This window comes from Asparagus officinalis, chromosome 5, assembly GCF_001876935.1.
Source record: "Asparagus officinalis chromosome 5, Aspof.V1, whole genome shotgun sequence".
NCBI classification, from domain to species: Eukaryota; Viridiplantae; Streptophyta; class Magnoliopsida; order Asparagales; family Asparagaceae; genus Asparagus; species Asparagus officinalis.
In genome coordinates, this window is record NC_033798.1 from 129,944,889 (window position 1) to 129,969,697 (window position 24,809).

Below are 24,809 nucleotides of genomic sequence, written 5' to 3' on the forward strand. Positions count from 1 at the left end.
TCTTTTTTTTTTTTTTTTTTTTTTGGCTTCATGTTCTTAATTAGGATGACGGAAGATGGGGGGCTAACTGTTACCCAAGAATGACCCCCAAACAAAGAAACAAGGTACTTTTCTAGGACCCCACCCCTGAGACAAATCAGTTGAACGGTTAGTCATGAACGCAGTCGACTTCACCCTGTAATCGATGACTTCCTCGACAAAATTCATATGTATGTTTGGTAGAGGATTTTTAGAGAGGGAGAGGAACGTGGGGTGACGTCGGAAGGGATAAGCCAAAATGAACTAGAAAAATAAAGAGAAAAAAACCACTTCAAATTGGGAGGACACAAGAGGAGTGAGAAAATGAACTATCGATATAGTTGTTCATTCTCTCTCCTCCCCCCTCCAACCAGGCATGAAGCCTTAAACTAATGTACATCTCTCCACCTCATTGCACCTATTGTAAAACCAAGAAAAACCTTTCTAAATTGTTTTCTCTTTTAACTTGCAACTTAATTTTATTCAGTCAGCAGTTGATGCGAAGTACAACCACAAGCTAGGGCATGTTTGGAACAAAAATTTTTTAGAGGCGTTTTAGGGTGAAAGCCTGACATTGTGTCAGGCTTTCACCCAAAAAACCCTCCTTTTTTTTGGTTCCAAACGCGCCCTAAATGTAAATGTTGTCGTTGTATTTGTAGATACGTACGAAGTCCACATTTTTCAGTTTTAAAACAAAGCAGAGCACTGACAGTTACCGGGGTTGATATCATCTCCGCGTATTGTCTAATATCATTCACAGCTTCATGTCACTACGTATGAGGTGCGATCCAACAGAGCCCACACCGGTTCAAGAGTACAGGGGTTTACCTTCCACATAGAAACTTAAGACTCATGCAAACGGCATCAATTTTCTTAAAATCCACATTAAATTTGTTGCCAACAGGATTTAAGCTTGCGTTGCTCTGATACCACCTTAAAGTCTCTAACCGTTATACCAAAGCTCCAAGTAAGAACCAACATAGTAAACTGATGCAGATTTTAAGCCGAGAAGAATAGTAATATCATAACAATCTGATAACACCCCAAATTCAAAATGCAAATCCTTCGGTCTAACAAAACCTGATAATCATGAGATAAATGTGACAAGCAGCAAGGACCCCAATTAAAGTTCAGCTCAATTAAAGATCAGCTTCCGAGCTGATACCCAGAAGCTCTGCCAGCTTACCGCTTTCAAAGGCTTCGAGAGTATCTGACACAGTAAAAATCACAATTCATGTTAGAATCATATAAGCTGACTCCACGAAGAGGTAATGAGGGAAGATCTCTAGTATTTTACCATCAGAACCCCCTATATGCTTTCCGTTGATGAATACTTGGGGAACAGTACGCCTCCCAACAATCTGAGACAGGGCATCTTGGATCTCATATCCATCCTCTACAAGAAAGGAAGAAAGTAAAAAATCAAACAGCGTTGAAACTTAAGTCGCGATCTTCCGTGGGTAGAAGGTATTAAGAAACAGATACTGGTGCAAAATCAGCAATTTAGATAAGCGGTAACATAGAATAACAGCTTAAGGAACGAGCGACAACAGAGATTAACTTGTTCATAATTAAGCTGAAATTAAAAAGAATGAGGCATGTACCTCTTTGGTCCAGCTCCACAATGTATGGCACTTTTTTCAGTTCTTGAAAAACACCTTTTGCTCTCCTGCAGTACCTGTGAATAGGCAGAAAATGAGTGGTAAAAAAATGAGATGTATTCCCATAGGAAATGAGCTAAACCGGAAGGAAGAAAATGTTGAAGACACATTAAGAATGCACGCATGTAAATTTGAATCCACACGCAAACCAACGATAAATTGCTAACGAAGAAATTTTAAAGATCAAGATACACACGGAAGGGTGTCGCACACAATCATCCAAGACACCTCTTCATTTAATTGAAGGAAATATTGCAGATATGCTACCCACGTTTTGGGTACTGAAGAAACGGCGAAAAAGTTCAGGAAATTACACGCAGGAAACTGTTTGGAAGCTTGCCGGTCGACCTCGAGATCAGATGCGGTCGACTGACAAACGTGCACACTACAGGGTGTATTTTCGGATTTATGTCTGGTCGACCGAGGCGTCAAGTGTGATCGACCGCGGATCCTGTAATCGATTTTATGAGTTTTCTGTCATTTTGTTCGGTCGACCGCGGAGTTAAGTGCGGTCGATCGCGACTCGGGTCTGAGCCTAGGCTTTGTTTTTTGACCCGTTTCGTTTTGCGTTGATATATAACCCTAAACCTAATTAATTAGGGTTAATTAAGGATGATTTTGAGCAACTTTTGAGAGAGTATTGTGCATCCTTTGTGGGAGGATTTGAGAGAGATCTAGAGAGCTTTGTTTGAGGGTTTTTAGTGAGATTTGTAACTCTATTTGTAATTCTCTTCATCTCTAATAGTAAGAACTTCCTCCTCCTTGCCTGTGGATGTAGACAACTTGCCGAACCACGTAAATTGGTTTGTCTGCTGTGATTGTGATTTGTGTTTGTGTTTTGGTTGTGATCTTTCTCGTTCTTATTCGTGCACTATTTGGCTTTCGAGTTTCGTTGCGCACAACAAGTGGTCTCAGAGCTTCAGGTTTGGTTTGGGGCTTGTTCGAAGGATTCGCTGAAGGATTCTTACTTGGAGAGTTAGATTTACAACATGGGAGAAGCAAGCACATCGGGGTCGTCTCTTACGAAGGTGATACAAAGTCTGAGCATCAATTACACTAAGATTAATATTCCGAAGTTTGATGGCAAGATTAATTTTAGTTTGTGAAGATATCATGTGATGGATGCATTGGATGCACAGAATTTGGAGGAGCCTCTTGAGTTACAAGAGAAACCTGAAGACATGAAAGACAATGTTTGGAAGAAGATGAACAGTAGAGCTTGTGAAGTTATTCGGTCATGCTTGACGCCAGATCTTATTTATGATGTGATGAACAAGACGTCGGCGAAGAGATTGTGGGAAACACTCAATGAGAAGTATCTTACTAAGAACATCGAGAATCGGCTTCACTTGAAGAAGAGATTTTACCAGTTCAAGATGAAGAGAGTTTCCATTAGGGAGCATGTAAATAACTTCACAAAGTTGCTTTCAGATATGACTAATGTGGATATCATGGTTGAGGATGAAGACAATGTGATGCTACTTTTGTGTTCGTTACCAGATGATGATTATGATACGTTTGTTCTTATTATGATAAATGGAAGAACTAATTTTAGCTACAAAGATGCGACCTCAGCATTGGTGAACTATGAGTTGAGGAAGAGTGATGGCGAACCCTCCGAGAAGGCATCGGGAGATACATTAGCAGTTCGAGACTGAAGTCCAAACCGCCGTCAGTTCAACCGCTTAAAATCGAAGAATAGAGATGCACATAAGAGTATTGGTAGAAATCAATGTCGTTTTTGTAAAAAAGAGGGACATTTGAAGATTGACTGTCCAAAGTTGAAGGATAAAATCGGGAAGAACAAGAGAAAAGTTGTACAAGCTTTAGAAGTAAATGTTGCAAAAGCTGTTGGCGAACATTCAGATTCAGATTCTTCAGGCTATTCATGCTCTGCACTACCGTCAGTTTGCTATGCCGACTCTACGAAGTAGATGTTGGATTAGGGAGCTATATTTTATATTTGTACTAGGAGGGATTGATTCTCTAACTTTGAGGAGCTGGAAAGAAGGGATATGGTGCTCATGGATAATGATCACGTATGTTCTATTGGTAGAATTGGTACAGTCCGGATAAGGATGCAAGACGAGGTGATTAGGGAGTTGAAAGAAGTGAGGTTCGTGCTGTAGTTGACGAAGAACATCATTTCTCTTGATACTTTATAGACAGCAGGTTATCAGGTGATTTTAGAGGATGCTACTATAAAAGTTACGAAGGGTTCTATGGTGGTGATGCGAGGTATTAGGAAAAATAACCTATACTTCTTGAAGGGCAAGACAGTTACAAGGGGTCTGGCAGCTTCTATCACTACAGAGGACACTACCAGCTTATGACACATGCGTTTAGGACATACTGGTGATAAGTCCTTACAGACATTGGCGAAACATGAGCTATTGAAAGGTGCGAAAACCTGCAAGATGGAACTGTGTGAGCATTGTGTACTTGGGAAGAAGACTAGAGTAAAATTCGCACCGCTATTCGCAACACATAAGGTATATTGGATTATATTCACACAGATGTTTGAAGCCCTTCCAAGTACACATCACTTGGTGAGACCAACTATTTTGTTATTTTCATTGATGACTATTCCAGGAGAAATTTGGTATATATAATGAAGCATAAACATGAGATCCTGGATATTTTTATGGAGTGGAAGAAGAAAGTGGAGCTGCAGACAGGTAAAAATGTGAAGACTCTTCGTTCAGATAATGATGAAGAGTATAAAAGTGATCCATTTCTGTAATTTTACCGGGATCACGGCATTAGGCGACACTTCACAGTTCGAGAGACACCGCAACAAAACGGGGTGACTGAGAGATTAAATCGTACCTTGCTGGAGAAGGTGTGATGTATGATGATACAGAGTGGATTGCCTAGATCCTTTTGGACCGAGACGTTAGTTTATGCTAGTCATCTCGTCAATAGGTTGTCGTGCACTGTGATATAGGGAAAGAGCCCTATGGAGCGATGATCTGGTTCAGTGGCTAGTGACTATGAGTCACTTCGGATATTCGGGTATCCTGCTTATTATCATGTTAATGATGAAAAATTGAATCCAATGCCGAGAAAAACTATCTTTGTGGGATTTAGAGAAGATGTTAAAGGCTTCAAGTTATGAGATTCATAGGATAAGAAGATAGTCATTACCAGAGATATCATATTTGATGAGGTGTACATGATGACGCCTCGAGTCCCTCAGCAGGTGGAGGAAGACCAGATTAGTAGGATATCACAGCAGGTAGAAGATGATATGACTCCACCTACTTCAGATAGTATTGTATCCATTAAGACTCCTACATAGGTGACACTAGAAGGAGATGGGATGGCAGACGGACATTTGAATGATACAGTGAATGGTGAGACTCAGGAGTAGGATCATGCTCAGGAGTCTATTGTAGTAAATAGATCTAGAAGAGTGATTCGTCGGCCAACTAGATACAATTATGTCATAATTGCATATGCTTTATCAGTGGAGGTCGTTGATGATATGGTTCCTTCTACATTCAGGGAGCCAGAATCTAGCTCTGATTTGATCAGGTGGAGGGAAGCTATGGAGGAGGAGATGCGGTCTCTTCAGAAGAACGACACTTGAAAACTTGCAAAGCTGCCTAAAGGAAAGAAAGCTATTGATTGCAAGTGGGTATATGCGAAGAATGAGTGATCTTCTATTGGGGACATTAGGTACAAAGCCAAATCGGTTGCCAAAAGATATGCATAGCTTGAGGACGTTGATTACAACAAGGTATTTTTACCCGTTGTGAAGCATTCGTCGTTTCAGATTTTATTGGCATTGGTGACACAGCTGGATTTGGATTTGGTTCAGATGGATGTTAAGACAGCCTTTCTACACAGAGATTTAGATGAGGAGATCTATATGACACAACCATTGGGATTCAAAGCTGTAGAAAAGGAAGATTTGATGTGCAAGCTGAAAAAGTCTCTTTATGGTTTGAAGCAATCGTCGCGACAGTGGTACAAGAGATTCGACAGCTTCATGATTGGCCATGGATACACGAGGAGACTATATGACCCATATGTTTACATGCACAACCTACAAGACGGTAAGTACATTTATTTGTTATTATATGTTGATGATATGCTTATTATTTTCAGGAATTTTTTGACTATTCGAAAGTTAAAAAAGAAGCTGTCATCCGAGTTTGAGATGAACGATCTTGGAGAAGCTAAGAAGATATTGGGTATGAAGATTGAGCGAGACAGGATAAAGGGGAGATTAAACCTTACACAGATGAGTTACTTGCAGAAGATGTTGAAGAAATTCAGTTTTGATGGTAATGCAAAGGCTGTGAGTACTCCATTGGCTCCCCACTTCAAGCTTTCAGCTTTAATGTCACCTGTCTCAGTTAAGGATAGAGATTATATGTCAAGGGGGGTTATTGGTTGGGACAAATTGGGGCCAAGTGGAAAAATTATTCCAATAGAACAATTTTACCCCTTTGGGATATTTTGAGTGGGGTGAAGTGGGATAAAGTGGGATAATGGGATAATTTGAGCATTTGATTTGACAATTCATGTGGGATAATTGATGATGTGACACCTTATTAAAATATAATTTTATCTATTAATTACTTCTAAATTAATTTATCCAATTGGTTTAGTATATTATAATATAAAATATAAATATTATTTTACTTTATATTAAAAAATAATATATTGTACTATACTTACAAATTACTATTATTAATTATTATATTGTATTATACTATATTATATTAGCATGCTATACTATATATAATAATTAATATAATATAATATCAATATATTTAATATAATATTTTAATAATATAATATTTAATATTATACATTATTTTATTTATACAAAAATATAATATGTTATACAATAATTACTAATTAACATTATTTTAGTATGCTACATTAAATAATAATTGATATAATATATGAATAATATATTTAATATAATATTTTAATAATATATTATTTAATTTAAATATATATATATATATATATATATATATATATATATATATATATATATATATATATATATATATATATATGTAAAAGCTTATGTCAACTTAAGTGGATAGGAATAAGTCATCCACCAACTTTTTTAACCGTTGATATTGCATTGGGATCCGTGATAGATATGAAGAATCTTTTAAGATTTGTGCATCTTTTGATGGCACAAATCTTAAGACAATATGAGTGGATAAAAAGTTTGGTGGATAAGACCTTCTATCCACTTAAGTGGATAGGAGTTTTACTCTCTATATATATAAAACATGATAATTACAATAATATATATTAAAAGGTATCGTGTTATAGTATAATATATTATATTATTTCAAACTATAGTATTATATTATATTATATTATACTATTTCACTAATATTTGTAATTATTATATTATATTATAATAGTATGTCATATATAATAACTATAATAATATTTTATAAATTAATTATATAATAATATATTATATAATAATATATGTTATTAAAATATTATAATAAATACGTTATACTATAATTATTAATTAATATTATATAATAACATATTACATAATACTATTAATATATGTTATTAAATATTATATATATGTTATTAAAATATTAATATATGTTATAATATAATATTATTAATATATGTTATTAAAATTTTAATATATGTTCTTAAAATATTATATAATATTATAATAAATACGTTATACTATAATTATTATTATATAATATTATTAATGTGTTATTAAATTACGTTATTAAACTATTAATATATGTTATATTTTATATATCATATCATATATTTATAATATAATTAGCAAATATTAGTTAAGTAATACAAAAATATTTTAAAATTATCTCAAATACCTTCAAAGTGGAACAACATTGTTCCAATATGAAGGATGGGGTAAATTTGGGGTAATTATAAGGAAGAGGTGGAGGGGATCTTTATATAGTTGGTGTAATTTAGGGAAAAATAGAGTATTTATCCCCCAATTACCCCAACAAACCAATAACACAACAAAGTTGACTCTAGTTCCAATTACCCTAATGAATAACACCAAAAAGTGATGTTCCAAAAATTATCCCATTATCCCCCAAATTACACCAATGAATAACCCCCCAAAGGTTCCATATGTCAGTACGGTAGGTAGCTTGATGTATGCGATAGTCAATGTTGAAAATAGCGATAACGCATAGCGTAACGCTTACCTCCGATTAGGTTACAATAGCGATAACGCATAGCGTAACGTAGGTTAAATAATTTATTATTATTTAAATAATTTATAGATATATAACATTCAAAATAAAAAATATGAATAATCATCGCAATTCTTAATTTCACAAATCAATATATGATCACAATTTCACAACAAAATCAACCGTGTTTGCCTTAACGATCAATCCAAAGGCGAAATTCGACGATAGATCAATAACTAACCGAAACCTAACATCGTGTGTTCCAGCCAAATAGATCAAATTTCTCACGCTAATCATGTTAAAGAGTAAAACAATGGCAACTTCAGGGAACAAGTCAAGCTCACCCTTCCACACATATTAATTTTTATGGCTTTAAGTGTGAAACATAATCTGATTATCAGTATTCAAGATTGTATTATGTATTTACCTTGCTAATTTCAGAAGTTGAATGGCGGGAGAGGACGACGATGTCGAAAGGGGCGGCAAGAGACGACGATGATAGCAAGAGTTAGGGTTTTGTTAGAATTTAATAACTTATGAGAAGTGGGAGAGTCAATCACAGCCGTTGAATTATTTTAAAAGCAATCCAAGCTATTAAACAAAATAACCTACGTTACAAAACGCCACGACGCTACGTTACGTAGCTTACGCTATGGCTAAAATAGCGCACGTTATTTTGTCCGTGCGCTATTTGAAAATGCTATGTAACGTTAGGTTAACGCTACGTTACGTTAAGTGCTATTTTGCACTACGAAACGCGCTATTTTCTACACTGGTGATGGTGTGTAAGAGGTCAGATTTATCACAGACCGTGAGCATAGTATCGAGATACATGCACGACCCCAGAAAGGATCATTGGGAAGTCGTGAAGTGAATTCTACAGTATATTAAAAGCACCGTGGATGTTGGTTTGATTTTTCAGAAGAATAAGAAGAATGAGCAGAATTGTATTGGCTATGTGGATTCAGATTATGCGAGGGATCTTGATAAGCGCCGGTCTACTTCAGGATATATATTTATATTGGCAGGAGCACCGGTATGTTAGAGATGTACACTTCAGTCTACAGTGGCTCTCTCTACTACAGAGGCGGAGTATTGACGGTGACTGAAGCTGTTAAGGAGGCTTTGTGGTTGCATGGATTGTTGGAGGACTTGGGGATTACACAGGAGACCATTCGGGTATATTGTGATAGCATGTCAGCTATCTATTTGACAAAGAACCAGGTTTATCATGCACGCACGAAGCATATTAATGTCGGATTTTACTTTGTTCGTGATGTTTTGGATGATGGAGACGTCATATTGGAGAAGATCCACACGAAGGACAACCCTGTGAATATGTTGATCAAAGTTGTTTCAGGTGTGAAATTTGATCATTGTTTGAAGCTATTGAACATTCTTCAATGTTGAGGGCCTTTGGAGGCCATTTGGGTGAATTACGTTCGGTTTGATTCCTTAGACAAGAGGATACGTAGGTAGTCTTTTCAATGCAGCCAGTTGGATTTGTTGATTTGATGGGGGAAGATTGTTTGAGCTCTCGTTTGGGTCCCCGACTTATTGTGGATTGAGTTCGTTGTCATGGATTTACTTCACTTCGTATTGGACGCAACAAGTGGGACATTTGGTTTTTTTTTGTGTCGGCTCAGTTTTGAGAAAAACTTCGCCGAGGTGGAGAATTGAAGAAACGGTGAAAAAGTTCAAGAAATTATACGCAGGAAAATGTTTGGAAACTTTCCGGTCGACCACGAGATCAGTTGTGGTTGACCGACAAGCGTGCACACTACATGGTGCATTTTCGGATTTCTGTTCGGTCGATCACGGCGTCAAGTGCGGTCGACCGCGGACTCTGTAATCGATTTTACGAGTTTTTTGTCATTCTGTCCGGTCGACCGCGGAGTCAAGTGCGGTCGACCGCGACTCGGGTCTGAGTCTGGGCTTTGGGCTTTGTTTTCTTATCCTTTTCGTTTTGTGTTGATATATAACCATAAACCTGATTAATTAGAATTAATTAAGAACAACTTTGAGCAGCTTTTGAGAGAGTATTGTGCATCATTTGTGGGAGGATTTGAGAGAGATCTAGAGAGCTTTGTTTGAGGGTTTTTGGTGAGATTTATAACCCTATTTGTTATTCTCTTAATCTCTAATAGTAAGAAACCCCCCCTTCTTACCCCGTGGAGGTAGGCAACTTGTCGAACCACGTAAATTGGTTTTTCTTGTTGTGATTGTGATTTGTGCTTGTGTTTTGGTTATGATCTTTCTCGTTCTTGTTCGTGTACTATTTGGCTTTCGAGTTCCGCTGCGCACAACAAGTTCCCGATAAGTTACCTTATGCTTGCATCATCAGAAAAATAGGAGGGAGGGGTGAAAGGGGAAAAAAGTTCTCCATGGCTTCTCTTTTATTGCACTCAAGATGGTCCTCCCCTATTATTCTGATCGATACAAACACCAGTAAAAGACAAACTAGAACCGCGACAGACATCGAGATCTCAAACCAAGTTCGTCACTTAAATTAACTCAAAAGTCTCATTCGAAGCATCGATGCGTCTCGGCATTCGCCCGATGCCCTCACTCTCATGATAAAATGTGCAGGTAGGTAAGAGGGAAATAATATCTCTTCCTATTTTCTAACGAAGACAGGCATCCATCAGAAATTCACCCTAATTTAAATAATAATAATAATAATAATAATAAGGGATGGAGATGGAGAGAGAGAGAGAGTTACGGGCAGTAGGATTTGGAGAAAATGACGACGTCATGAGAAGACACCGTTGAGCGGACGAACTCCCTCTTGCCCTCCGACGCGTCAACAGAAGCATCAGATCCGACGACAAAAACCGCAATCGCCGCCAACATCAGGGCCAAGGTCGCCGCTCTCCTCATCGATGCCATTCCCCAGATCCAGACCTCACAATTCTCAGATAAAATATCTAAAATGCAGACTGAAACCTAATGATGCGAGAGACGGTGAAAGGGAGGGGCTCACCACGATTTGCTGCGACAAAGAGACAGGGAGATGAAGATAAACGATGGATGGATGGATGGAGACGCACCGCACGTCATCTTCCCAGTCTCCAGTGTGGACTTATTATTGTGACCAGTCTCTAGTGACTGGGTTAAATTACAAAAGAAGCCCCTTCATTTATTTACAATAAAAATAATTAAAATCTATGATGGTTTCTTCATACCGGATAGTTTTTTTACATCAAAGATTCCCTGTCACTAAGGGCCTGTTTGGCTATTTCCCCCAAAAAAAAAGGAAATGGAAATGTCACATTTCAAATGCTTTTATGACATTTCAAGACATTTCACAGTTTTCTTTTCTTTTGCTTGTTTCACAAAGAAAACCCCCCTTTTCACTGCCAAGTCACACAAAAAACAAAAAAAACCTCCATAGTAACAGTGTTGGACATTTCCATTTCTTTTGTTTGTTTGAGAACAAAAAAAAATGAAAAGAGAGAAAATCAATTTAAATGATATGTTTTATTCTTCATAACCTCATAAACAGTGTTTTTATTAATTAATAATTCTCAGATGGGACATTTCCAAGTGTTTTCAACCCATTTTGTTGTGAAAACACATTTCTTAAAAATATGAGGTGGCATCTTACGTGGCACTTCATTTCTTGAAAATTAAAAACGAAACAAACACTTGAAATGGAAACCTCTTGAAAACAAAAACCCATGTGGCACATGGGACATTTCTTGAAAGTTGAGGTGGCAACACATTTCTCATTTTTTTTAGCAAACAAACAGACCCTAAACGTAAATGTGAGTGCTTGGGAAGAGAGAGAGAGAGAGGTTGACAAAGTAAAAATATATATTTTTAAAAAAAGATATTCGGGATTCAAAGAATAATGTCAGTATGTAATAGAAAATTTACAGAAATTTATTCGGTACACGCTCATGAACACGAGTTGAAAGTGACAGTCATCCACTCTTTCATCTGAAACAATTTTTACAACAATCAAGAACAATGAAACAAATACAACATTTCCCAGATATTGAGAATACATTCAATCAGCTGCCGATGATAATTTAACAAGCATGATTTCCACTTTTTAGTGAAATTCTCTTCAAAACTTCACTCTATTTAAACTTCTCTTAGTCCCAGCTTCAATTAGTTCCAAGAAGAATCAAGCATAAAACCCAAAGATCCTTCAGTGTTGCTCGCATTTTTCGCCGCTGCCCTGGCTTCCTAAGAAGCGAACCACAACACAGGTGATATTATCGACACTGCCTCGTTGAGAAGCTTCCTGCATCAGTTTCTTTGCTGCCTCTTCTGGGTTTTCAATAGGCTTCACCATTGCAACGGCCTCCTGAAATTGGGAAATTTAGTCATATGCATGAGAAGATTTTCAATACGGATCAAAGTGAGGTTACAATGTTTTGGAATATTTTGAGTACCTCGTTCGTTACGACGTCCCATAGCCCATCACTTGCAAGGATAAGAAATTCAAGAGAACCGTCAACAACCTCTTCCTGCATATAACCACATTATCTGTATATTGGTCACCCTGTTTCATTAATACATATTACAATGTGCCTTCATTAAGGTATGTGTGTATTTATTTAATGCCTCGCAGATCAGCAAGGAGTGAACCATTTTTATGAGATCCATACCGATCCCATGGATCTAACATGCACAGTTGATAAACAGAAAGTTGTAAACAAGGCACGTCGACGAAATCATAGTTACTGCTCAAGCTTAAACTTGCAGTGAACTCAAGACAGAACTTCAGAAATTGCTCTACAACTTGCACAATACTGTTCCTGATAGTAACTTATTTATGATAAAGCCCTTCTAAGTAATAGACTGGCCTGTAGCGTAAATTGGTCTTCTCACTACAAGTCTGCTTGCAATAACCTGCACCTTTGGGAAGTCCAACATACATGTGAACAACTATGGATGTTCTATCATGATAAGTAGAGCATCAACATAAAAGAACAATATGCATTCGAATTTGTTACCCAAAAGGTTCTCCAGTCCATTACTGAGTACTATTGTGCTATATATACCTAATCCAAAGCAATGTGGAAACATTAACTTATCAAGATCAGTGAGAAACATACCGTAATTTCCGGGTCTGCAACAACATACTGCTTCAGGAGTCTGTCACCAAATGCTCGAGAGACAGCAAGAACACCACCAACCCGCCAAGTTCCTGTACTCAGAATTTGCTCAAGGGATCATCTAACCTGAATACATCGTATAAATGCAACCAGAATGTAGCGTAACTTACCTGCCCAGAGTACAAATCCTCCTGCATCCTCAATCCTTTGACGCTCATCAGTTTGGTCAGGCTTATGGTCTCGCGAAACAGCTACAGCTGAATTTTTCAACAATAGATCGAGTAAGAGTCTGAGTTCTAGAGGAAATGTACACTTCTCAATCATTTAAAGCATATATGAATCCTTAAATCATTTCAACACTTGAAAGATAAATAGATACCAATACACAAAATGAACAACGATAAGAGGACTTACCCTTTCCTCCCTTACACATAACGACCCTCGAGTCCCCAACATTTGCTACTAACAATTTATCACCAACAAGGATTGCAGTTGAGGCTGTTGACCCAGCATCTTTGTTCTGAGTCGTCTCAGATTTCAGAAACTCCGAATCTGTGTGACTGTATGCCTCAGCTGCGGAAGAAGAGAATATTAGTGCATCATGGTTAAAGATTTCATCCCATTACACAAATGTTCAATTTAGAAATTGGGTTTTATTTTGGTCAAATTGGTCAAAGTAAATCCCATAACCGAACCAATTCAGCCTCAACTAAAAGCCAGCGCATCCATCCAGTACATGCGGTTTCTTAAGGAAATCGATATGCATACCTTAAATTACAAATGTCATGAAAACTTTATTCATGAGAGTGCCTACAATAACAAACATTGACATAATATTTGATTTTTTTTAATTCCTTTTTTGGGATCAACAATCCTGGATGCGTTGAATAAAAAATATGTATGCTAATATTGTCTGCAAGGGCGAGCCTTGATGTAGTGATAATATTGTTCTATTAAGACCTGGATCTCACGGTTTCAAGCTGTTGGAACAGCATCTTCACAATATACAGCATGCATGTGACCTCCTCAGAACCCATAATGGCAAGAGGCTCTTGAACTGGGTTGTCTAATAGTATATTGTTTACTCCCTCTCCTTCTACCTCTCTCCACCAAGGAAGCTTCCCACTCTACGCATTTCCTGTGTCTATCTACGGCCATGTCACATTACTTGTACATTATGCATAACCCATCTTTTCTACTTGATTTCTTATCCAGTTCGTGCAAAGTCATGTTATAAAATTCCAAGTGCTTAATCCAAGGCATATCCAAGATTGAACTTCCAAATTTTGCATCAAATAGACATGCTAACTGAGCATGCTGTAAATAACAAATCCATAATTTACATGAAATCAAGGAAAAGAATTTTACCTATGGCTGACTTTGTATCGCTTCTAAACTTTGGGTGGTTAATCAAATTGCTGAAGAGATTTTGCTTAACATACTCCGCTGCTCGAACACCCCCATGACCTATATAATAAGACCAAAAAATATGTAAGTGTGAAATACTACAAAAACAAAACTCATTGTTTGTGAGAATGATGTAAAATAAGAAAAATTTGAAATCTATAAGCTGCAGTCAAAAAGAATGCATCGATGCAAAACGTGTTTTATTTGCACATTTGTACAAATTTTACACAAATTATAATGCACAATCTAAAAGTTAAAAGTTCTGCAATTAGAAAACAGAAACACATACCACCCATTGTTCTGAGGACAAAAGTTCTTACCATCAAACACTCCAAATAAGCCAACTGTTTCTCCGTCAACACCGTCGATTCTAGTTTCATAGAAGTCTTCCATTGAAGATCTTTTCCCAGGAGAGCTTGCATATCCATAACTAAATCTACCATTTTGACTGCCATCAAAGAGCAAAGAAACGTTAATAGAAAGGAATATTTTACAACAGGAAACCGTTCACAATGAATATTGCTGTATCCTTATCCAGCGCGTTGCGCATAGAAATTCAGGGTCGGTTTTGGATTTAATACTTTTTGTTAATCATGTTGCTCACATACGAAATTGCGTCCAAATTGCCCTTTAGAAACGAGACATTGAAACTAAGATCTGGCCACCTCTTTCATGGAGGAGTCAAAAGTTACAAGCGGCGTTCCGCAGCCGATTTGATTTTTTTTTTTTTTTTTGATAGAAATAACACGGAGCCTAACAAGAAGTACACATAGAATAGCCTAGCAAAAAGAAACATCAAATAAATAAAAAAATTGCTACTAGGAGCGAAAACTCATCACAATAATCCAAAAAAGAAAAATGACAATTAATCAGGAAAGTTGTTGGGTTCGATTAATCCAACGAACCCATGTGGCCCAACCTACTCGATTTTGGATTTGATTTAAAGTTGTCATCGATTCAAATTAGGATCAGGATGCTAACCACATGGTTTGGTTAGACAGTTTCATGTTTATCAAGTTGGGTGGTTATCTTGAATATCTGAAGGATAGGATCGACCGTAGTGTAATCCTACGGTTGTGATTAAACCATGATGGGTAATCACAAATATCTATATAAAGGGTGAGAGTCACTCCTCTCAACCGTACGCAAAAAAGAGACCTAATTCCCATCATTGGCTACGGGAAGAGAGAGGAGAAGACTTCCATTATTGTCGTCGGTGATCGGTAACATTAATCTGAATTTCTAGTTCAATTATTCATGTCTAGATCGTTATATTATCCAACAATGGTATCAGAGCTAGATTGTGCATGAATTTTTGATCTAGAATTAAAGTTTTTTTTCGGATTAATTAAAAAAATATATTCAAAGCTGTTTTTGGGTTTTCTTTTGTTTGTCGTTTGCCGTCAAAGCCCTCCGAACGTTCTGCGGCCATGATTTATTTAAAGTTTCTTTGAGTTGCTGGAAAAGTTTTTTGAATTGTTTGATTTCGATTTCGTCAAACTGCTGGAAAAATTATTCAAAGTTGATCTAAAATTAAAGCTAGATTGTGAACGTTCTGTCCGATTTCGTTGGATTTCAGCCATGGCCAGATGCTAATTAGAACCCAAAGATGATTTTTTTTATGCCTCCAAAAGCCATGCTGGAGTTTTCTTCCTCTTCATGAATTCAAATACGAGACATGAATAGTACTTGGAAATAGTGAGATCTAATTAGGATCAGAAGATCTGATCTTCATGGCCATGACTGATCTTCATGCTCTTCATGGTCCCTTCGTTGGGCCATGCCAATGGCTGATCTGGGCCATCTGGCCGACAACGAGGATGCAGCCGGTGGCGGAGGGCCGGGTCACGGAGGGCCAGGTCTGTAATGGGTGATGGCGGCCGCAGCCTCTTGGTCGGGTGGGATTAGGGTTAGGGTTTTAATTAGGGTTATTATTAGTTAATTAATTTAAGTATTAAATAATTAGATTAATTAGTATAATTAACTACTTTTATTATTTGAGTTATATATAACTCTATAACCCATTAAGGAAGACCTGATCCAATATGTAATGGACCCGACCTGTACAGTAATGGATTGGATCCATTAAAATCTGACCCAACCCATTATGTAATTGGCCAGACCCATTAATTTTCAGACCCGACCGATTATAGTTTTGACCATTCATTTTGTTTTGATCGCTACAGATCCGTTTTAAGTCCGATTTGAGTCCATAAATAGTCATTGGAAAGATCATTCTGTGTACTTTTTCAACTACATAGTTTTTATTTTCATTTTATAAAGTTTTAATACAAGAATTTGGACAATTCATAAAGATTATTGTATGCACATAAAGGTAATTGATTTACCCTGATTATATACTTAATTCAGGTGGGATAAATATTTGGGTTCATGATAAAACGGATTACAGTATTAGATCAACCTATGGGGTTAAGGAAGATCAGTAAAATAGTCACTTAGAAATTATGGTAGAGTAGGTTAGTGTCTTGCCCAAAGATGACCAACCTATAATACCCTAATTTTCTAAGGTTGAGTTTAGTCTCATTTGGACTGGTAGGTTGCACTTATCTGTGGGTGGACTACTAGTCTTGCCCAAAGGTGTCTAGGAAATCCCCTACAGGATAAGTGGTGCAGGAGAGTTGAAACATGTCAGTGAGAGGAGAATAACCTTATTGCCCAAAAGGTTAGGAAGTGTTCAAATCAAACTGATACTGTGTAGGCTAGTTCTGTAGGTGATTATATATCACATTTGGGGGGGCGAATAGCATGTCAAATCACTTGCCCAAAGATGTGATGAGATGATAAACACTCTGACCCATCCATTCTAAACCTAAATTGGATGTGGAAATATTAAAGTTAATAAAATTAAAGGTCTCATTTGATTTATACGTCCATGGTGTAATGCAGATGGACAGACAGTTTATCCAGAAGCATCTGACTGGGATTGAGCCCCTAACCGGTTCCAACTATGGCAACTGGAAGATGCAAGTTGAAATAGTACTTAGGTGTCTTGACTACGACTATGTTCTCACCGAAGATAAGCCAAAAGAGCTTGATGAGTCATCAAGTCAATCTGAAAAAAAATCTCATGCTAAGTGGGTCAAAGCCAACAAGCTTGCAATGCTGATCATTAGAGCATCGGTGGACCAGACTATTCGTGGAGGGATTCTGGCTTGTGAAACTGCTAAGGAGTTGCTTGAGACCATCAAGAAGCAGTTTGAGGGATCCGTTAGAGTGAGACAGTACAATTATCTGATCAAACTCATTAAGCTGAAATATGATGGAAGTGGTGATGTTCGGCAGCATATTTTGAAGGTTTCTCAGTTGATCATTCGTCTCAGGGAGTTGGGACTTCAGTTAGAGGATGATCTGATGGTTCATTTTGCAGTCACTTCTCTACCAAGCAAATTTGACACTTTTAAGGTGAACTACAGTTCTCAAGACAGGAAATGGGACGCGGCTGAAAACAGGAAAAGCTGAGATGACAAATCTAGCACATGACAAGCTTGGACCAAATAAGACAGGAAAGAAATTCTTCAAGTATCAAGGGCACAATAAGGGGAAGAAGTCTTTCAGCAATCTTTCAACTATTTCTAGCACTTCTTCAGCAAGTGAAAATGTTAAATGTTTTTTCTGTAAGAAACCTGGTCATATGAAGAGAGATTGTCTGAAGTATAAGCAGTGGCTGAAGAAGAAGGGAGGGAATAATCCATAGTCGAAAGGCAAGGACAAATGAGCAACTACTTTTGGAAAACTCACAACCTTTGGAGGTGGAGCTCGTTGGGACATTCAGTCTGCGCTTGGATTCTGGAGTTTCCTTAGTTTTATCACACTTTCTATGTACCTCCTATGAGAATGAATTTTATTTCAGTTTCTAGATTTTCTGAATCTGGTTATAGTTTTGTTTTTGAGAATAGTTTTGTTTCTATCAAAATGGTTTGGATGTTATCAGACATGATTTCTTAATTGACGATCTTTATAGATTAAATTTGGATGCATCTTTTCTTTCCCCTCTCTCTATGTCTGTGGATTCATTTTCTTATGGTACAAAGCGTCCTAGGCTTAATAGTAATTCTTCCATACTTTGGCATCGGAGATTGGGACATGCTTCAAGAAAGTGACTGGAATCCTTAGTATAGTCTGGTGTTCTTGAAAAGTTAGATTTCTCTAATTTTGGTACATGTGTTGACTGTATCAAGGGAAAGATGACTAACTTAAGAAAATTTGAAGCCTCCAGGAGTGAAGGTCTCCTTGACCTCATTCATACAGATATTTGTGGACCTTCCCATTCTCTCTCATAGTGGTTAGCAATACTTCATCTCCTTCATAGATAATTTTTTGCGCTATGCCTATATTTTTCGTCTTCACCATAAATATGAGGCACTGGATGTTTTCAAGATCTTTCAAGTTAAAGTTAAAAAAAACAGTTAGAAAGAAAGATTAAATGTGTGTTCTGATCGAGGTGGGGAATTCTATGGTAAAAGCGATCAGGACGACATATATCATGGTCACAAGGCATTGTTCCTCAGTACACTCTCCCAAGTTCTCCGCAGCAAAATGGAGTAGCTGAAAGAAGAAATCGTACTTATCAATATGTTGCTCGCAACATGATGAGTCATATGGTTTCCGAGAAAACCTTGTTTGAGACCATATACCTCAAAATCAGTGGGAGCCGATTTCTCATTCTAGTATTGTATGTAGATTATATATTGCTTGCCAGCAGCGATATTCATCTACTACATGAGACTAAAGTTTTTCTTTCGAGACATTTTGATATGAAAGACCTCGGAGATGCTCATTATGTTTTGGGCATCAAGATCCATAGAGATCGAAATAAAGGCTTGTTGGGCTTATCTCAAAGGGCTTATATTGAGAAAAAACCTTCAGTGATATGGAATAAAGTTTTGTGCACCAGGTGAAGCCCCAGTTGTCAAAGAGATATGTTCAATAAATCTCGATACCCATGAAATGAAGTTGAGCATAAGCTCATGAACTCTGAGGAGTATATCTCTGCAGTTGACAGTCTAATGTATGCGGTGTTATGCATCAGGGCAGACATCAGTTATATCATAGGAATATTTGGCAGGTTTCAACAAAATTCTGATGTAGCTCATCGGAAAACTGTAAAGAAGGTTTTGCGGTATTTGCAGAGGACCAGGGATTTCATGTTGGTCTACAGAAGATCTAAAAATCTAGAAGTCGTCGGTTATTCAGATTCAGATTTCACAGGATGTGCTGATAGTAGAAAATCAACATCAGATTATATATTTCTGCTTGTTAGAGCAGTTTCCTAGAAAAGTGTCAAGCAGTCCTTAGTGACGACATCCACCATGGAGGTAGAGTATGTTGCTGTTTTTGAAGCAACATTGCATGCCTCTTGGCTCAAGAATTTCATCAGTGAACTAAAGGTGGTGGATTACATTCAGAGACCAGTAAAGTTGTATTGTGACAATCAGGCAGTCGTACAGTTTGTAAAGAACAAGAATTTTTCTAGCAGGAATAAGCACATCGGTGTGAAGTACTTGTTAGTCCTTGATAAGGTCGAACAAAGATTGATTGAGGTTCCTCATCTGCCGACTCAGTTGATGATTGCTGATCCCTTAACTAAGGAAATTTCTCCAGGGCTCTTCACAAAACATGTATCCAGTATGGGTGTTTTAGAGTCTTTCGATTCTATATGATCAGTGATATTTAGTTGTCGTAGTAGTTTTGTTTTATTTTCAAGTACTATATTCTGGATTGATTTGAGCTCATAAAGAAACGATTGTGCTGATTTTTATATTAGCAGCATTGTGTTTTTGGTCATTGTTGCTTGATATATATTTTTTAAAGTAAAAAAAACTAAAGTTTAAAGTAAAGAGTTTCAAGTTAATCCTAAAAAAACTCGAATTAAAGATAGTGGTCCATAGAGTCATAAAGGTTAAAGTAAAAAGACTCTTAAATTTGTGCAGAAGCTGAATGTGATTGGGCATCATATTTGAGACTTTCGTTCTGGACTAAAGGTGATGGTTTTCACATGGCGGATGCCGGGAAAAGTTTCAGAACGACATACATGTTTGTGTATGTTACAGAGGACACTTAAGAGCGTACATCAGAGTTGACCATAAGGGATGTACGGCTCTATTACACTCCACTAAAACCACCATAAGAAAAATGTCTTTAGAACATTAGTGGTACTAGTGGTTGGACCGTGGAGTGACATTGTACCATATTAGAGCATATAGTGTTTTCACGATCAACCATTAGTGGTATTTTTGTTTTAAGGAAAAGGTTTCGGAAACTATTCTAATTAGAATCATGACAACAAGTTGTTTTCTAAAATAAATGAGTGCGCACCCGACTTTAAAAGTTTTAAAAAAAATTAAATGTTTTTTGAAAATTAAAATGAGGTATGTTGTGCTAAGTGGGGGATTGTTGGGTTTGATTAATCCAACGAACCCATGTGGCCCAACCTACTCGATTTTGGATTTGATTTAATGTTGCCATCAATTCAAGTTAGGATCAGGATGCTAACCACATGGTCTGGTTAGACAGTTTCATGTTTATCAAATTGGGTGGTTATCTTGAATATCTAAAGGATAGGATCGATCGGAGTGTAATCCCACGGTTGTGATTAAACCATGATGGGTATGGTTAATCATAAATATCTATATAAAGGGTGGGAGTCCCTCCTCTCAATCGTACGCAGAAAATAGACCTAATTCCCATCATTGGCTACGGGAGGAGAGAGGAGAAGACTTCCATTATTGTCGTCGGTGAACGGTAACATTAATCTGAATTTCTGAACTATTCATGTCTAGGTCGTTATATTATCCAACAAGTTTGGCATCGCTTCATTTTCATGCATTTTCCATAACCAAATTATCAAATATGCGACCGCGAGAACAAGATTAGGGAAGGAGTTGGGATCATCAGATTCAAATCAAACAATTTATTTTTTTTTTTTGAGATCTGCAAGAAATGAGTAACAAAGATGAACCTGACGCCTCCGCCGGTGACAGGAGAAACGGCTGAGCTGCTGCTGCTGCTGCTGTGCTTCAGCTCCTGAGGCGAGAGCGACTCATCTGCCTTCCATCATTTCCCTCTTCCGATTTCGATTTAATTGAGCTAAAGAAAATAACGAGCGAGAAGAAGATTCCGAGGAATTAGGCGATCTACTATATTTACGATCGACGGTTTGATCGAAAAGGGGAAAGAATGAAAAGGGATTTCCGAAAAAATTGGGGGAAAACTCAGAGAGCGGAGGGTGGAAAGAAACGGAGGAGGGGGAGCAGAGAGAGAGAGGAGAGAGAGAGAGAAACGCGTGAAACAGGCTTTGTGTTGAAAAGAGAGGGGGGGGAGAGTTTTGCCGTGTGGGGTTTCTATGGCCGAGAAAAAGGGGTGGGAGCGAGGATGACGTGGCGGGTGGGGAAGCGGGTAGAGATGAGGCTAGAGGCCGGCTGTTTGAACCGGGTCAACCATACATAATAAATAAATGATAATAATACATCCCTCGTAGTTGATACGTGTACGCGCCTACATTATTCTCTATTAAACAAATTAAAAAAATTACGGTTTTTACTATTAGCCACTAAAATCCTCAACAATTTCACATTACCCCCTCACATCTTTGAAATTGCTCAACGGAAGGAATTTGACAATAATAACATGCTTGTGCTAAAAAAGAATAATGATCTTTTCGGTACATACTAATTAAACCGACCGAACCGATCAATATTTAGCGTCTCGGTTCGGTTTTAGGAAAATTCCGATTCAGTTCGATTTTAGAATATTTGAAATCAAAATAACTAAATCGGCTGCTCTCAATTTAATTGTCTAAACCTCATAATCTACTTTTTCCAGGTGCACAGGTAATTTATACTAATTATTTTATGCATCTTATTTGATAAAGCTTCAATTTTAGTTGGTAAAGTATTTGATTTGGCAGATATGAGATGAGTGCAAGAAAATAAATAAATAAATAAATTTTAGTTGGTAAAGTATTTGTTAAAATGTTAGAGACGCAATCGACTTGTGAATCAACACGACATCAACACGTGACGGTGGAGTCAGAAACTAAAGACGAAACGCCCATTGGAATACTCACAATTTTGGAGCAAGAAAACAAAAGAATTGTGGTTGTGATTTATAAAAATGATAATAGCAACATATATAATAATAAAATCCAAAGTCTTTAAAAATTAGATGTGAGATCATCCAATCAACTTAAGATATCCAAAAGAACGCTGATCATCCATGCAACGCTCAATCGTTAAAAAGATTACTCGTCCCATCTAGACAGACAAATTCAGTAGACGCGCCTTTTTTTTTTTTTTTGGCTGGGCCTACGGAAGGCGCCAAAGTGTATTGTATATATACGTACACGTATAATATTAAGAAAACAAAGCAAAAGAAACTTCGAAGTGCTGGATAGAGATTTGTACACTTTTGGAAACCTGTTTCTGTCTTGAACTTGTTATTTATATTCTTATTATTTTTTTAATTCTTCTTTTAGTGATGTTCAAGATAAGGAAGTAACTTAATTTTTAATTTTTAAAGGCGACAAGTACCGTCTTTCGAGTCGACGTGAGGGAATGTCGACCCGACAAGCCGGCTGAGTTGTCGTCCCTGCTGGTCTCTGGCCACTAACTTGATTGGGGCATAGCATGCAGTACACCTATCCTTTGCTTGGTCATGAGTTGCTTTTTGGCGCGCGAATGGGAACACCATAACATAACTCTTATATTGAGACGCATTCCTCAAATCATGAAAAGTGCTATCACGTCCTGTCGATTCTTAACTCTTTTAGAAGTTGACCTCCTCAAATAATTAAAATTAGAGTTTTCCTACATGCACCTAAAATATGAGACCAACAGGGAGGACATGTGAGGTGTTCCCTTTTCTATTGCATAATAAGCTAGCCATCTTTTTCTTAAAATTAAGATCATATCTTTTAGTTCTTAAATTTATTTAGAATTGAGTCCCTCTAATAAAGAGTAAAAGTAATAACTGGGGTCATTAATTTTAAAAAGATTATAAATATCGTGAGACCAAATAACAAATTCAACGAGTTGAGGGATTTATTTGAAAATAAGTAATTGTATATATTACAACTCCCAAAAATATTTTTATCCATAAAGCAAAAAAGAATTATCTATGCCAAATGCTTAAGAATTATTTTTTGGCTTCTTCAAACAAATGCCGCTACAACACGTGGATCAACTTTGCTCGTATTACAAGAAATGATTGCAAAAACTCAATTTTAGGTCGGAGATTTTATTTTATTTTATTTATTTTTTTTTTTTTGTGTGCGTCTTGGTTAACCTTCTCAAGTTTCTCCTTTTCATACAAATCCAAGTCATAGTTGTATATCTGTATCCAGATGGACTATAAAGTCAGTCGAATTGCGTAGTAGATTACTAGATTATCCTCCCTTTTCCATACTGAATCGTTAGATTTTGTTTTATGCGCTAATCTCGGGGAGGCCATTCCTCATATATATACGGGCCATGGAACACTCTCTAGGCGCCCTCTTGGCTCAAAATGACAATGCAGGCCTGTAGACGGTAAAAAATACCTCTATAGGCTCACAGGAAATTCGCCTGCGAAAAGAGCTCGCACGCCCGCCTGCCTTTAAATTGACAAAAAGCAATTCAACATAATCATGAAAGATCTAGAACATTTGGACTGAAGACTCATAATTTTTCAAGAGCTAGAAAAATTAAAAGTGCCATATCCACCAAGACCCAACCACACTCATACCTGAGACGATATTTTCATTAACCAAAGATACGATGTGAACTGGTTAAACTTTATATATATATAATTTTTTTCATAAATCATGTTGTACATTATTCTTGTCCAACCAGTGAAGAAATCTGGACATACAAAGCCAAAATGTTTCAGGGAGTTTAATCCTGTAATGGTCAACCAGCGTCGAAAAGAGCTCAATTAGAAATCTATGAGCATCTGGTTTCACTAAGATACGTATCAACATCACAGTCCACATTTCTGGAGCAAAACTTACAGCTCTTCTTAAAGACCGAAGCCCTTTCTCTAATCTTGTAATTACTGCATCTTTCTGCCAAAATAGAGAGGGAAACAAAATCACGAAAAATGTAAATAAAAGAAGTTACTAACTACACAATAAAGAAAACAGGTTCTGCAAAATCTTAATCAATCTCATGAATGTGTCCGCTGGCAATTTAATCACATTACATTATAGGAATCTAAATTTAGCTGGAAGTATAGCTCAGCAAACATGCAAAATTTTACGGTCATTAAATTTTAAGAGGTCTCAAATGCCCTTTCCCTTGTTTAAATGTTCAGAGACTCCCTACTCCCACATGATATTAGATTCACGTTCAGAAATTGGTTGCCTAATTTCTCAAAGGGTACCTAATTAATTGAGAAAATAAAGCATGAGAAAAATAATAGTTATCTGAGTCGTATATAACCAATAAATTGTTTGTGTTTGTGCATGCGTTGTGTGC

The 24,809-nt window shown here is 37.1% G+C and overlaps 3 protein-coding genes across 4 annotated transcripts in view; all 3 read right to left on the reverse strand.

The window, feature by feature from the left end:
- On the reverse strand, positions 987 to 10,940 carry LOC109841355 (glutaredoxin-C8). Of its 2 annotated transcripts, none has more exons than XM_020410294.1 (4): positions 10,845 to 10,940; positions 1,623 to 1,696; positions 1,316 to 1,414; positions 987 to 1,228 (listed from the first exon to the last, which is right to left on the reverse strand). In XM_020410294.1, the coding sequence occupies exons 1-4, from the start codon at positions 10,919 to 10,921 to the stop codon at positions 1,158 to 1,160; spliced, it is 321 nt and encodes a 106-aa protein (XP_020265883.1). In that variant the 5' UTR covers positions 10,922 to 10,940; the 3' UTR covers positions 987 to 1,157. The 2 variants fall into 2 exon arrangements, with proteins under 2 accessions (XP_020265883.1, XP_020265882.1); XM_020410293.1 differs by lacking the exon at positions 10,845 to 10,940 and adding an exon at positions 10,584 to 10,838.
- Positions 11,697 to 21,370, reverse strand: LOC109841357 (probable protein phosphatase 2C 59). Its single transcript, XM_020410295.1, has 8 exons — positions 21,317 to 21,370; positions 14,658 to 14,785; positions 14,299 to 14,397; positions 13,345 to 13,503; positions 13,101 to 13,187; positions 12,931 to 13,022; positions 12,265 to 12,339; positions 11,697 to 12,176 (listed from the first exon to the last, which is right to left on the reverse strand). Exons 2-8 carry the CDS (start codon positions 14,728 to 14,730, stop codon positions 12,018 to 12,020), a joined length of 744 nt encoding a protein of 247 aa, XP_020265884.1. The 5' UTR covers positions 14,731 to 14,785; positions 21,317 to 21,370; the 3' UTR covers positions 11,697 to 12,017.
- LOC109841358 (uncharacterized protein slr1919) overlaps positions 24,114 to 24,809 on the reverse strand; it is a 13,944-nt gene continuing 13,248 nt past the window's right edge. The window contains exon 14 of the mRNA XM_020410296.1: positions 24,114 to 24,397. Coding sequence (XP_020265885.1) covers positions 24,149 to 24,397 — 249 coding nt within the window. The 3' untranslated portion in view covers positions 24,114 to 24,148. The remainder of the gene's footprint in view (positions 24,398 to 24,809) is intronic.

Coding starts and splice junctions, on each gene's coding strand:
- LOC109841355 (XM_020410293.1), bottom strand. CDS start 10,750: ATGGCATCGATGAGGAGAGCGGCGACCTTGGCCCTGATGTTGGCGGCG. Junction 1,697..10,583: donor TTCTCCAAATCCTACTGCCC/GTAACTCTCTCT, acceptor GCCTATTCACAG/GTACTGCAGGAGAGCAAAAG. Junction 1,415..1,622: donor TGTGGAGCTGGACCAAAGAG/GTACATGCCTCA, acceptor CCTTTCTTGTAG/AGGATGGATATGAGATCCAA.
- LOC109841357 (XM_020410295.1), bottom strand. CDS start 14,730: ATGGAAGACTTCTATGAAACTAGAATCGACGGTGTTGACGGAGAAACA. Junction 13,188..13,344: donor TATGTGTAAGGGAGGAAAGG/GTAAGTCCTCTT, acceptor TGAAAAATTCAG/CTGTAGCTGTTTCGCGAGAC. Junction 13,023..13,100: donor AGGATTTGTACTCTGGGCAG/GTAAGTTACGCT, acceptor TTCTGAGTACAG/GAACTTGGCGGGTTGGTGGT.